Source organism: Stegastes partitus, unplaced genomic scaffold, assembly GCF_000690725.1.
Source record: "Stegastes partitus isolate 25-593 unplaced genomic scaffold, Stegastes_partitus-1.0.2 Scaffold88, whole genome shotgun sequence".
NCBI classification, from domain to species: domain Eukaryota; kingdom Metazoa; phylum Chordata; class Actinopteri; family Pomacentridae; genus Stegastes; species Stegastes partitus.
The window spans coordinates 511,403-526,362 of NW_007577819.1; the positions used below are offsets into that span (position 1 = coordinate 511,403).

Genomic DNA, 14,960 nt, shown 5'->3' on the forward strand with positions numbered 1-14,960 from the left:
TTTCATACGTATGACGTATATGGGCAATTTTAGCCAATCACAGCTGCATCCGCTGATCACGTGACGGCGCCCAACGACGTCATTCTCCTGCGACCGGCTCTGAGAGGCATTTTTATCCATGTGTACCGCTTCAGCTGAATTTATCTTGAATTAAAAGGTAAGCCACGAGTTAATATGACAGCCGGTGGAGTTGTGTGTTCTCTGTGTGTGTTCAGACTTAGATAATAAAATTCGTTGTTGTGAAAACGAAGCGTCGCCGGTCAACAGAGTGCGTCTCTTCCTCCCTGCGACAAGGTCAGGATTTAGCGTTACATGACAGGAACCACACATTCTGTGTCTGTGCTGGATTCTTCTACACCAAACCACAGATACTATTTTAATCAGAGTTACAACAACATTTAGTGCAGGCCTCTGTGTAGCTTCATTATTCACATTGTGTGTCTCTGAGAAGCGCCTGCAGCCGGTTACACAACCTGTATTTCCATGTTATCTAAGCTCTGTGTGTAATTACAGCCTTATTTATGCAGCACCTTCCTAAAACTACGCTTCAATGTGCAGCACAAAGCAGGCACTACAATACCGATGATAAAACCAGAGGTGGTGTCGGGATCTGAACACATTTGGGGCTTTTAACCTCACAGTTGCACATTTTTTTTGAGTTATTTAAGAATTAGACACTGTGCTCTTGGCAAAGTAAGGTCAGCCCATGTGCCACATTTATATTGCAATGAGTGCACGATAGCCAGAATACCGCTTCCTCAATGTTGGGCCTTGAAATCTGTGTTTTTTTTTAATTTTTATAGTGATTTACAGCTATCGATATATGTAAATGTGTGACCAAAATGCTTGAGAACCACTGAGGTAGACCAGAGTTGCTCATTTTTGCTACCAGCTGGAGTGAGAATGGTGTTTCCTATTGGTTATTGATACTCATTTTAATTTGTAATAGGTTTAATTATTAGTAATTTGTATGACCGACCCTTGAAATAGTCCAGGTGAAGATATGCAGGTGCTAGTGAGGAGAACAACTTAATTCCCAAAGTGCTATAATACTATATATATGTGTCATGTATACAAGGTGTCAATAACTAATATTATTATAAACAAGAGCAATATCCAAACTGTAACGGCTGCAATTTTTTAAATAAAGGTAAAATCTGTATTGACGAACCACTATGAATGATGCTACAGAGATTCCTCAGCTTATAAACCATGTTCTTCAGGTGTAGGGGAACATGTTTGTGTAGTACTGACTGCAGCAAAAATTACTTAATCATATTTCTGTTTTGTTTTTTTTTTCGGGGAAAGAACAAAAAAAAAGACTACACACACTGAAATTGTGACTCAGATTATTAACATTTGTCAAAAATAATTGCAAATATAATTTTTTGCATCTTGTTCACATCTTGAAAACAGTGAAGGCCACCAACAATTGGATTAAAGTTGTCACTTATACTGAACGAGTTAAAAGCCCATCAGCGTTTTGGATTAATTGAAGCCTCTGAATATTTCTATTGCTGATACTGGGATAATGTTTGTGTGATGACCTTTTTTCGAGTCTGGAAATGAAAGAAAGAATCTGACCTCATTTCTGTTCTACATCACAGAGAACAAATGAAAGATGGTTTAAGTATTAGGTACAAACGAAGGATTAGAGAGTGTGTAACTGAGAAAATCAAGCATCAGCTCACGATTTAGATGCTTCCTAAACCTATAAGCCTCACACCTAATACTGAATTCTCTCCTTCCTTTCGTAGGTTGGATGTGGGATGGTGACGCCGGCTGCCGACTTGTGAGAAACCCGCTCTCCTCTTTCCTCGCTGTGGCCTCTGCGTCGTCTCTCAGACCCGATGGCCAGCCGCCTACTGTTCAGATACGCCCGTCTGCTCAGCAGGGCCTCCTCTCAGGCTTCTCATGCTTCTGCCCGACTACTTCCGCCTGTGACTGGATCTGCAGAGCTGCAAAGGGCGAAGGGCTGGCCATGGGTCCCAGATAGGTTAATGTGTGAAACAAAGCCCAAAGAAGACGTCCCGATAGCTATACCCCCGCGCACCAAGCTGGATACGCTGGTGGAAAATGCAGCTACACCAGAAGACGTTCTGTCGGCGTGGAAACAACATCCGGGGAACAGCAATCAAGCTGCTATTGCTCTGGTGGCGTGGATTCAGCTGACAATGAAGACGAAGGGGAAGTCAGACCAACATGTACCAGAGCTGATGAAGGATCCGAGACTGCAGAATATGATGAATACCTTATCTAAGGGGGTGAGGAAACCGGATGAGATTGAGTTGATTTGTCTTCCTATGAAGTTGGTGGTATCTTCTCCACAAGCTTCATTTCTGTCTGTGTTCTTCTTCCAGGTGTCTTGGGCGTGGAACAACAGTCTGGTGTCTGTGTTGAAAAGCCTCTGGCTTATTAACGTTCCCTCAACGGATCTGGTGCTCTCTGCTGTGCTAAACGAGCTCCTGTGGAGAAGCCGCAGACTCACATACAGGCAGCTGTGCTACGTGGCGGACTGGGGGGCGCACAGGAAAGGACAGCAGGATGTGGTGTTAGTGAACGCCGTGGTAAAACAGCTGGAGTTGCGCTGGACTGAAATCACTGATGCTAGAACTGTCAGTGCGCTGATGTCCAAAGCAGATCGCATGACGCCTGTGTTGATGGAGAGACTGGAAGACAAGGTAAAACGTTAAAAAATCAATATTAAATCACTGCAGCTGAAACTAATATTTATTGTCATTGCCGATTAACCTGGTGATTATTTTCTTGATTAATTGATTAGTTCTTTATTTTAGAAAATGTCAGAAAATGGTGAAAAATGTTTCCTGCAGCCCAGCATCACATCCTCAAATGTCTTGTTTTGTCCACAACCCACAAATATTCACATTTAAGTAGTTGGAATAAATAAATTATTTTTATTCAAACAAAATATTTGCTTATCAGAATTCTTGGCGATTAGTTTGACAACTTATCGATTAATCATTACAGCTCTAAAAATCACCATTTACCACAGATGAATGTTTTAGTATTTCTGCATATTCTAGATCAGGTAGATTGGGAAGAGAATGTGAGTTGCTGTCTTTAAAAGATGGACACTTTCTTTCGTTGCAGAGGTAATTTGCATGTGCTGTCTTACAATTGGTGAAAGGAGAAATCGCATGCAATTGTATCTGGAGTTACAGTCTGAGCACTCCGGTAAACGTCATTACAACTAGTCCATGACCCCGAACCACATTGTTGACCTTCTGTGTGTCTCTGTTGCAGGCTCTGGAGCTCGCAGAGGGATTCACGGGCGAAGAGATCCGCAAAGTCTGCGTATCTTTGGCCACTCAGAGACGCAGAAGTGTCCCGCTGCTCAGAGCTCTGTCCTACCACCTTCTGCAGAAACCGTCGTCAGAGTTCACCACCCCGCTCATGATTGACATAGCCTTTGCATACGGTGAGAAAACTCAAAATCAGAAGATCTTCACTAACTGCAGTTCTGATCAAACAGTAGGTGTTGGTTTTATCTTCATAGGTTTATTATGTCTAGATTTGTATCCCTCTGAACTCTAAAACCCGGCAAAATGATCCCATTTATCAGAGCCAGAAACCATAAAAACTGTAAGAATCATCAGGTTTACAGCTTTCAGATGGTCCCTGAACTTATCGTGTGTGTGACTTTTTGTTTTGTTGGGAAAATTAATCACATAGATGCTTGAAATTGTAACATTTTCAGAATGTCTCGCTAACAAAATTCAGTAATGAAAAGCCGTGAGTGACCGGTCATGTGAAGAAAAAAAAACCTCACTGACTCTTTGGCTGAACTGCAGACAAATACTTTATTTATGTTTTTGATTTATTGTCATATCTCTGGTATGTAGAGCCACTGTTTCCTGGCAACACCTGTGGGCATGTGGAAAGATTTTATAGGTGTTGATTCAATTTTCGTTCTTTTTATAAATACATAACCAAAGAACTTCAATTTATTTAATTATTAAATTAAATATGTTTGGCATTGTAGCTTTGTTACACTGCAAAAAAGAAATGCTTGAGTTCTCTCTACTTATATCATGTTTCTGCTGTTTGAATAAAGCTGCAGGACTTTATATTGCAGTGAAATGAGCCCACAGTGAATCAAAATGTGACAGGAAATTCAAAAGAAAAAAGCTATTCTTTGTGGTTCAGAGGTTTAAACTGTCCCGTCAGTGGTTTTGCAGATTAATGCCGTGCTCCTTGTTTAACAGCATCACTCGTGTGGTATTTCATGTGGTTTTGATTTTATTACATGGTGCATATCGAACCTAAGTTTGACTGAAAAACACTCAGATCTGAAATCAAACTGTCTAGTAGAAATTGCAGTCAGCCCTAATGCAACAACTCCATGTGTGCTCCTCTATAGCGAGCCTGAACTTCCACAACACTCTGGTATTTCAACGAATGGCCTCCGAGTTGTTGCCAAGACTCCCTGAGCTCAGCCCCGAAGACATCGTGCGCTTTGCAAAGTCACTGGGCTTCCTCAAGTGGCTGCACATGCGCCTGTTTGAGGGCTTCGCAGAGGTCAGTAATACACAACGTTGTCTCTGTGCTCCATTTTATAACCTCATATTAACCTATAATAAAACTGTGACTTTACCTTCCTTCACCAGCACTACACAGCAAACAGCCAGAAGTACGAGCCCCTGCAGGTCTGTAATCTGCTCAGGACTTTCGCCAGACTCGGCTTCTACCCCAGCAAAGAGGAAGAGTTCTACAGCAAGGTATCGGTGACGTCAAAGACTGTTTATTTACTCCACACGGCTAGTTCTCCTGCCTACCTGTTAAATGCATTCTCTGTTTTGCGTGAAGGCTCACCTTATGCTGGAGGAGTCTTTCTCGGGCCTGGACCCTTTCCTACAGACAGATGTGGTCTGGTCTCTGTGTGTGCTGCAGCAGGCCAAACCTCACTACCTCGTCGCCCTTCTGCAACCAAACCATGTCAGCAAACTGTCCAGTAAGACACGTAGCGGTGCGCCTTTATCCTACTTCTACGCCTCCTTTCCTGTTTTTGATAAATAGCGAATGTATAAATATGCGGAAACACACTTTGTAGGTAAGTTTGCGCGTATTACTTCATATATCAAGTTCCCCTTAAAGTGTCAGCAGTTCAGGGAGGAGCTCAGAGGAAAACACCTGCTTCTCTAAACTGGAAAAAGCTGGAGAAAGTAGTTCAAAACCACCTTAAAATGTCTTAAGGCAGTGAACCCAATCAGGCCAGAGAGACAATATCAGCTGACATCAAACAGAAAATTGATTGTAAACCAATGTTTTACCAAGTTTGTAGATTGTAGAATGTGGGTCTAAACAGAAAATAGATTTCCAGTTTGGATACTGGTGTTTGAACCACCAAACATGTCACATCTATCAGATTAAATGGTTAAAAAACAACTGGAAAAATGGAAAAGACAAGTAAAATGAGCTCAGAAGAAAAGTCAAGTCTCATCCATTTGCACATAGACGACTGCTCTAGCTATCAATTCAGCAAAAAAAAAAAAAACCCTCCATCTTTCATTTTCCACATTCGGGCATATTGTCAAAAGTTTTCAAAAAACTGAGGACTTGTGACGGAGAACAGATGGCACTCAGGCACAGCCAGAAAGACCAGCAGCAGATTGGAGCGCATAATTGCGAGTGAAATTAAGTAAAACGAGCGAGAAACGGCAGCAGAGATCTCCTCAGAGATCAGCGAGAATTACCAGATACAAGTCGGTTGTCAGATCATTCCAGAGAGGATCAACAAGTATCTGTGCAGAGGGAGAGCGATGCAGCAGAGAAATGTTCAAGAGCTCAAAGGATAGCAAGGACGGAATTTGCAGAACAACATGCACAGAGAGACAGCAGCTTCTGGAGATGTGTTATTTCTGGATTAGAAATCGGTGAAGCATGAAGCACACACACACACACACACACACACACACACACACACAGAGCCAAAACGAATTCAAGTGACTCATCTTTTGCTTGGATAATGATGAAAACAAACATATGAACCATGTGTTGCTCAGCAGAAAATCAAAGTCCTCCAGCGGCCCTGAATCCCGTAGAGCACCTGTGGACCACCACAGAGAAGAACAATCAGCTCATCAGTGTTCCATTGTGGATAAAGTCAAAGCTTTGCAAAAACATGAAGGAAACTTTCCCTCTGTTGTGAAATGATTCCTGGTACTGATTGCATGTCACCAAGCAGTTCAGCAACATAATACTAGAACATTATAACTGTGATCTCTGGTAAAGCCGCCTTTTAGATCTCCACATCTAGTTTTTGATCCTTTTTAAACCAACAATCTTCTCTTTGGGGTATGGACACGGGCACTTGTGCTACTTTGTGTTGACATTTTGTTATCCAGTACAAAGAAATTCATTTATTCAAAAGTGTCCAACTACTTTTTGGAGCCACTATTATAAATATGTTTTGAATTAAACGGTTTATGATATAAATGTATATAATAAATCATGATGGAAATAATCACACATTTGAAGAAGAAGGTTATACGTTTTGCACATACAGTTTTGGAAGGATTTCAAAACAATCAAAGGCAGGCAGGACAGAGTCAAATATTTAATTACAAATTGAAAAAAAAAAAAGTTATTGAAATATAAAGCAAATAATTGTGCACATTGAAGATATTGGAGCTTTACTTTTGCAGCCCTGACACCAGTCCCACTTCTCTGACTGAGCCAAAAGGCCCACATTGACTTTAACTTGGTTGATTTAGCCAAAAACTGCTTTCTGTATCAGGTGTTCTCATCCTATTTTAACTCTTCAGGCCAAAGATTTAAAGGTATTTTATATCCAAACACAGGATCGTTTATAATGGGGGAAAAAGCTGCAACAATTTCACAGGGTATGAATAAATTTGAACATTTTTAGTAATCGCATAAAATATATATAAATAGATTAAACTTGTGTTTTTAAATGCACTCAATGCTTTTTGCTTTCTGCTGTTTTTTCGTTTTTGTTGCATGTTGTTTTATTTCTTATTTTCATTCACCGTGCAGTGTCTTGAGCGTTCAGAAAAGCACTTTATAAATGAAATGTATTATTATTATTATTATTATTATTATTTGTCATTAACGTCTTTAACGCAGTGTCTTACTGTCTTTTATTACTTGTTTATGGCATTTCCAGCCAGAAGAAAGCTGCTGGTCAAATGAATATTCATTTTAGATCAAAATTTGGCAAAAGGTTGAATAATTTTGGACACTTTTTTTTTAGTGAATTATAGTAATAATTAAACATACAACTAGATCAAAGTTATCATTAACATCCATCACTGTCACTTGTTGATGTAATTTCCAGCAAGAATAAACCCATCGGTAAAAAAATAAAATAGATAAACATTTGGAATGATTTTGAGCTTAATTTTGTGTTTATTATTTTAGCTAATTGACGAGCTGTGGTGTGTCTGAGCGCTCTGGAGCCAAGATACAGCTGCAGCTCAGTAGATGGCAGTGCAGCACCAATAGATCACCGCTCTGACAAGCACATTCATCCCATTTACTCATTGCTTTGATTGCTGAAACGTTATTAGAGTGATTCGGAGAAGCGCTGGTGCAATTGTTCCTGCTTCTGCTTCACTCTTTCCATGCTGTCTGTTTCTGTCTCATAGTGGGCAGTCCATCTCAAGCAGTGAGCTACAAGTGGAAGCTCCTGCAGATCGCTGCTACTCTCCGCTTGGAGCATCCGGGTTCCTCAGATACCTCCCTGAGCGTTCCCTCCGTCTCTGCTTGGTCCAACAGCGCCAAGGTTTCTGCGATGAAGAATAGTTTAAGAGACGCCTTACAGAGTTTCGTAGGTGGGAAGTCAGAGGCGGTCCGCACTGCCGTTGTCACTGTGTATGGATGGACCATTGGTAAGGAGGCCCGTCAGATCACAAACAGTCACATTGTCCTTTTATTACTGATGTTTTTGCAGGACTTAAACCCTGAAAGCAATATTTAACACAGCTTTTTTACACACTGCCCTTTGTAAATCAGACGGTGAGATGGTAGTGGATTGTGACAACAAACCAGTCGACTTGTCGATGCTAAAAGCCCCTCATCTAATGAGCAGAGGAGGAGGAGATGAGGCTTTACCTGCTGGAGCACGGCGGTGAGTCATAGAGATGAGTCATGGAGGTTTTGAGTTGTAAACCCCACTTTTTTTTTTGTTGCTCCTGTCACATCTTTACTCACTGTGGACTCGTTTTTCATTGCAATATAAAGTCCTGCACATCAATAGAAACAGCAAGAAGAGAGAACTCATGAAATGTCTAGTGCAGTGTGGCATTGTTTTAATCCTAGAAATCATTTAAAAAATAAAATAATAATACAAAAAAAGAGAGAATCAACATGTACAAAATTTAAGTGCCCACAGCTTTAACTAATAGTGTCAAACGTCGTTGGTTCCATTTGTAATAGGTGATGATGATTTGTACTTTTAGTTTGTTTTAATCTCATACACCCTGCTCGCAGTTTAACCGAACATTTGCAGAATTTTTGTAGCATGACTTTTGGTCACAGCTGAGTCATTCACTGCTTCACAGTTGAACTGAGAAATGTAGAATTTTTTGTATTTGACTGTTTATTTTTGTTAGATTTTTAAATATAGACTAAAGTGATTTTTAACAAAAATCCACTTTTAGGTTTAGATTTGGTTAATTTTCCCAGTGGAACAGCGCATCATAGATTAGTAGGTCAAGGACAGTTGGAAAGTTGGAAATCTGTACAGCACTTTATGTTTTTATAGGTTCTGGCTCTGATAAATGCTGTAAATTTGGCTCAAAAGGATAACTTGCTGTTGGAACCCACTGGGGGATTTTTAGATTCAGAGGGTTAAAGCTTCACTTTTGCTTTTCTGCCTTTGAATGTCGTCACAGTTTTCCTTTCGCTTTAGTCGTCTAAAGTGAATTTACCCTCTTTTTCACTCATCTTCATCTTTTCTATAGGCTAGCGTTCGTGGCTTGGGAGTTTGCCAACTTTGGCTCAAAAAGCAAAGACCTTCTGGGATGTTTCACCATGATGAAGCGGCACCTTCAGCTGGCCGGCTTCATCGTAGTGGAGGTAGGAAGAGGCTGGAGGTGGGAGGAAACAGCTTTGTGATGCACCGAGCCCTTGGATCAGTTTTTCGTTACACTCGCACACACTAAAGGCAATTCAAGCAGGAATTTTCTGGTGTGTGGCTGTAGTTGTGAGCTGTAGTTCAGTGAACAGGAGCAGAGCTGCTGTTGCTGCTTTGTATCTGACAGGCTAAAGCCAAGCAAACAATGGACCTAATACTTTGGTAGAGCTGAGAGTCAGGTGGGTCCCGCTGCAGTCTGTGGTATAAATAGAGCTCCAGCCGCAGCTCTGCCTCATCTAGGCCAATCCAAGCTCCGTCTTTCTCTCATCTAGGACAATATCCAGTCGTAGCATCACTCTCCTCTCAGGTTTGCAGGATGAAATAACTGAGAAAAACGTGTCTAAATATGAGGCAACAGAGTAGGTGTCACAGTTGAAATCTCTTGCTTTTTGTTCCCGTTCAGGTGCCGTTTTACGAGTGGCTGGATTTGAAGACAGACTGGCAGAAGTCGGCCTACCTGAAGGATAAAATAGGCAAGGCGGTGGCCGAGGAGATGGCCAAGTGAACTGTGCGACATCTGCAAGCTCAGCGAAATCGGAGCTTTTCCCAATCAAGTGGGACCACAGGGAAAACACGCATAACACCCACGCTCACACTCAGAACGGAGCAGCAGTGCAGAACACACACACACACACACACACACACACACACATACATACACACAGACACACACACACACAAAACAAAAAAAACATATTTTCACTCTGGTTCCCCTGGCAACGTGTGGGGCTTTCCCTGTTTCCATGGTGACGACGAGTAAGAGTTTTGGAGCCAGAGAGAGACAGAAATAAACACAGCAGCGAGTCCTTCTGTAGAAGTGATATGATCAAGGACTAAAGTCTCTGCATCTGCAAGTGACACGTCGAAAGCAGCAGCACCCGGGTTGTGTTGAATTTTTGGTGAAAACGTGCTTTAATGTCGGCATGTTAATAGATTGAAATAACTATCTCTGTGAATGTGTGTCAACTTGAGATCAATTAAATAGTTTTATTGCCAATTCTTTTTTTTCTCCTCTTTTGGTTTTCATATCACACAAAACTCACCGTGATCCCTATGTAATATACTTAAATGTCACATGATTTAAAATTGTATGAACTCTCAGTAAGTTTTTCCTCTTACGAAGAATCCAGAGATACATTACAAAAGACTATATTGAAAATAGAGGCGTCAGAGTAGAAACTGAATACAACAAAAGTGAATACACCTGTGATCACTGAAACCAAACTGAGTACGTCTGTGATTTCCAATCAGCCTAACTTCACACATATGGTTATCAAATGAGCTGTGAACAGCAGAACTTTCTCTGTTTTGAACCTATGATCTGTGTCTGTGTCTTCATCATGGCTCCACATGGAAAAGAATTACCAGAAGGAATGAAAAATCTGATAGTAAGTCTTTACAAAGATGGAAAGGGATACAGGAGGGTCGGATAGCGACTAAAAATCAGTGGGACGACAGCTGCAGCAGTAATCAGGAGGTATAAAAGGAGCCATAGTAGCACTAATGAGAGCTGCAGTGGTTATCCTCCTAAAATGACTCCACAGTGCACTACTGCGACAGTCCAGTTGTGAAAACCAGACGGCAGCTGCTTCAGATTCGGAACAGGGATCCTTTCTGTGAGACAGTGTGAAGGACATTAGTTGATCTCAGCCTCTGTAGAAACTGTCCAAGAAAGAAAAACTTTGATTATACTTTGGCACAAAACTGCAAAATTAGACTTTGTTAAAGAACTTGAAACAAAGCCTGATGAATGTTGGGAATGCATTCTTTGATCTGATGAAGATAAATGTGTTGGGCTCAGATGGAGTCCAGCATGTTTGGTGTGAACCTGACCAGGACCACCACAGTGGATGCATAGTCCTGACAGTGAAGCACGGAGGTGGCAGTATCATGATATGGGGCTGCATGAGTGCAAAAAGTGTTGGCGAGATGTTATTTATAGGTAAATATCAGTGGATAAATGAAAATACTGGCTGACAAGATGACTCCCAGTCTGTAGAAGATTGAAGAAGAGGAATATTCCAGCATGGAAACCATCCAAAGCACAAAATCACACAAGAGTTTCTACACAAGAACAAAATGAAATCTATGATCTGGACAAGTACGTTGCCTAACTTGAATCCAGTAGAACATCTTTAGTTTATTTTAAGGAGACAGATAGAGCAGCCTTTGTTTTAAGCTGTGTTTCCATTGGGTGTGTACAGTCTTGTTGCATTAGGTTGTGTTTTGTGTGATATTCAGACTCAAGATGCCTAATTTCACATCTAACAGCCAGTTCGCACATCTCTCAGCATACCGCTGTGTGTGAATGCAACAGTATTATTAGCACATAATTACTGAATCAACATAGAGCAGGGTTGACGAGGAGGCTCCTCACAGCTTTGCTAATACAAATCACAACAAATTTGTTATTGTGTTCACTGGGTGCTTAAATACATAATTTATCCCTTTTCATGAAACCGGTTTTGGTTTGCAGTGTGTTATGAAAGGTGTTAAAGCCACTAAATATAGTGAGATTTACCCAAGTTTGGGTAAATTTGTAAATGTGACCGTTCTTAAACTAGAGTGGCTATTTTTAGATTCCATCTGTGCGTTCGTTTAAATGTGCATGTTGACTAAAAGCACTGAGGAAACAGCGAGGGCAAGATTCAGAGACACTTTGCTGACCTGAAACTGCTTACACAACACGATGGGCGGCAGCACTCAGTCATCAGAGGCTGCTGTGGCAGGAGAAAGAAGACTGACAATTGCAAGCTGGGACAGAGGAGAGAAAATGGCTTAAACCGAGAAGAAGGTAAACTATTGTACGCATAAAGCCATGGTGGCAAATGAGGAAACAGGAAGAAGAAAACATAAAAATGAACTGTCACTCTGATAAACCATCACATGATCCACAGGCAGAGTGCCAATCGCCTCTTCTCAATGGTCAGGGATTCACGGATCAATTGATGGACTGTTGACAAACAGCCCTGCTAGCACTTCCAGTATTGAACTACTTGGTCATAGTATCGCCTGCGGTGGGTTGACAGTGTGCAGGTGTCGTCACTGTGTTCAGCCAAGACTAATGAAAAGATGATGTGGACAATGACACATCTTAATAAAGTAAACAGTGAAGATTGTTTTTTACCCAATACATCAAATAAAACGTATTTGCAGTCATGAACAAAAGTTTTCATACACTTGTAAAGACCATGCAGACAGTTTTAAGTTTCCAGTGACTCGTGTAACTCTGAATTATCTATGATAGACTCACTAAAACACATGCGTCTTTGTTGCAAAAACTGTATTTTCTGTTGTCAGATGAAACAAAAATGGAACTATTTGGGTACAATGACCAAGAATATATTTGAAAGAGAGAAGGTAAGGCCTTTAACCCCAAGCACACCAAACCAGTCATCAAGCATGGCAGTGGCAGTATTATGCTCTGGGGCTGTTTTGGTGTCATTGGGACTGGTGCTTCACACAAAGTAAACTGAACAATGAGGAAGGAGGATTGCCTTCACATTCTTCAGGAAAACCTCGCCAGAAGGTTGTGTTTTGGATGCAGTTGGATGTTCCAACAAGACAATGATCCTAAACACACTTAAAAATGGTTATGAAATGACTAAATTAGGCTACAATTAAGGTTTAAAACTGGCCTTCCTAAAGTCCTGACCCCATCAAGAAGCTGTGGGCTGTTTCAGAAAGCCAACAAATTTAGCTGAACTGTTCAATTCTGTCAAAAGGAGGGTTAAAGATACAACCAGAATGTTATGGACGGCTACCAAAAGCACCTAGCTGAGATAACAAATGGCCAAAGGACATTTAAACAAATATTAGCTCTGCTGTTTGTACAGTTTTGACCCAGCAGATTTTGTCATATTTCCAGAAGACCTGCAATAAATTAATGAAAGAACCAAAATACCAAAATACATGATTGTTATTTTTTGTTTGCTTTTCATGACAAATGTGTATCAATGACTGCATCATAGAAAATTCAGAGCTATGAGAGTCGGTGGATGTAAACTTTTGCTCACAACTGTAAATGTGAAACATTTTTTTTCTGCTAGTTAAGCCGATACCTGAGAAGCGCTGCTGTACACATGAAACCCTCCACTTGAGAGAATAATGTGGAAACTCAGAAACATCTTTTAATCTTTGAACTTTTTAGCGGCTATCTTGGCTGAGGTCAACTGGGTTGCACAGCGGTTATTGTCCGGTAAAAGAGCAACCACTTCTGCTGAGCTGGCACTCTGTCATGGGAAGTTTTGGGTTGCCATGGAAACTGCCGCTGCTGATCATTTTGGCTCAGTGCTGCCGCCCCCTCTTTCTCTTTCTATTTCCATCTATTTTCCCTCTCTTGTCTATAAAAGTGGAGAAAAGCTGCGGCCGAGATGTCGTTAATGATTTACAGAACCTCCAGGGAGGACCGAGCCGCTTTCTCTGATCTCAACAGATTTGAAGTTGCTGGTGATGACAGGTCATTCCAACATTCGTGATGATATTCCTTAACAATAAAACCGCGATGCACCTCTGTGGCCATTTGATCTGTTGCGAGCAATGTGAAAGGGCCCACACACTGGATTGTTAGCAAGGGTGTTGTTTTCTGTTTGTCCTGATAAACAAATCCGACCAGTTTCTGTCAAAAAAAATGTATGTACCAACTGTATTTTTGTGGAATTTATGTCTACATCAGTAAAATAAAATTGCACTGAAGAAAGTACAAAGCAGTCCAGCTGTCAAGTCACAGAAAGCAGGAAAGCTGAGCGCAAACAAACAAAAAAAAAGTAATCTCAAGATTTATGTATTCAAAGACAGGGTTTTGTATTTACAGTTCTGACATAAATCAGCCTGGACAAGCCCTGTTCTCTGTCACCATCAACTGGAATACATTCTTGTGCCTTGTTTACCACTGTTGGGAAGCTGACTAATCCTGCCACACAGTCACCCCCTGACTTTCTGTCTGTGATATAGTGTAATGAATTTGCTTCTTTTTTTTTTTTTTTAAAGGGAAAAATTTTTTTTTAACAAAAATCAAATTGGCAATAAATTGTTTCATGTCAATCAATGGAATCAACACTGCTGTCACCGTGTAGGAGCGATTTGGCTCGACTGCACATTCAATGCAAACTGTACTAAAACTCTGGAGGATGTAGTGAAGCATTTTAATTGATCCACCTGCTGTTTTGACACCTTGTCATCCTTGTTGCTTGTGCTGCAACTGTACTGATAAAGGTGTTATTTTTTTTGCGACAAATTCTTGAAATTGACTTTTGTAAGCAAGGTTTTCAGCGGCCTTATCATCTTGCCACCTCTATGAAAAATTTCTGGAGATGCCTCTGGTGCAACCTTTTGCTATGGACCATAAAATACTTTAAAAAGTGGGTGACATTATCTGATACAGTCCTTAAATCTCAGCTGATGATCCCAACATTTGGAGTCCCCCAGGGTTCAATTCTTGGGCCACTGCAATTCAGCCTATACACGCATCCTTCAGGTAAAATCAGACCCCATGCAGATGACATTCAGATTTACTTATGTGACATCTAACTAGGTTTTTGATATGAATACGGATGAACTGCAAGAATGAAGCCAACAGTCAGTAAAGGTCAAAAAGTCATAACAGGCCGATTTGGTAAAATCAAGGCCACAAACAGCAATACCAGAAAAAAAAGAGTCAAAAATTTGAGTGTCTTACTGCAGAGACTGGGAATATGTTTTTAGCAGTTAATTTTTCCGTTAATGCAAACCTTAAATGATACCATCACAAATCAACTGCAGCTTTTTTGCCATTACCACTAATCCTGGACTTTTATAAGTCTTAACAAAAAAAAACAACGACTTATTGGCAGACCAACACTCT

At 40.8% G+C, this 14,960-nt stretch overlaps 1 protein-coding gene across 2 annotated transcripts; it reads left to right on the forward strand.

Moving 5' to 3' along the window:
* Positions 1 to 73: 73 nt before the first annotated feature.
* On the forward strand, positions 74 to 10,115 carry tbrg4 (transforming growth factor beta regulator 4). Of its 2 annotated transcripts, none has more exons than XM_008277055.1 (11): positions 74 to 157; positions 1,758 to 2,264; positions 2,361 to 2,681; positions 3,265 to 3,439; positions 4,382 to 4,539; positions 4,629 to 4,739; positions 4,828 to 4,987; positions 7,629 to 7,871; positions 7,996 to 8,110; positions 8,946 to 9,060; positions 9,522 to 10,115. In XM_008277055.1, exons 2-11 carry the CDS (start codon positions 1,851 to 1,853, stop codon positions 9,621 to 9,623), a joined length of 1,914 nt encoding a protein of 637 aa, XP_008275277.1. In that variant the 5' UTR covers positions 74 to 157; positions 1,758 to 1,850; the 3' UTR covers positions 9,624 to 10,115. The 2 variants fall into 2 exon arrangements, with proteins under 2 accessions (XP_008275277.1, XP_008275278.1); XM_008277056.1 differs by having other exon boundaries at positions 4,828 to 4,972.
* The last annotated feature ends 4,845 nt before the right edge of the window (positions 10,116 to 14,960 follow it).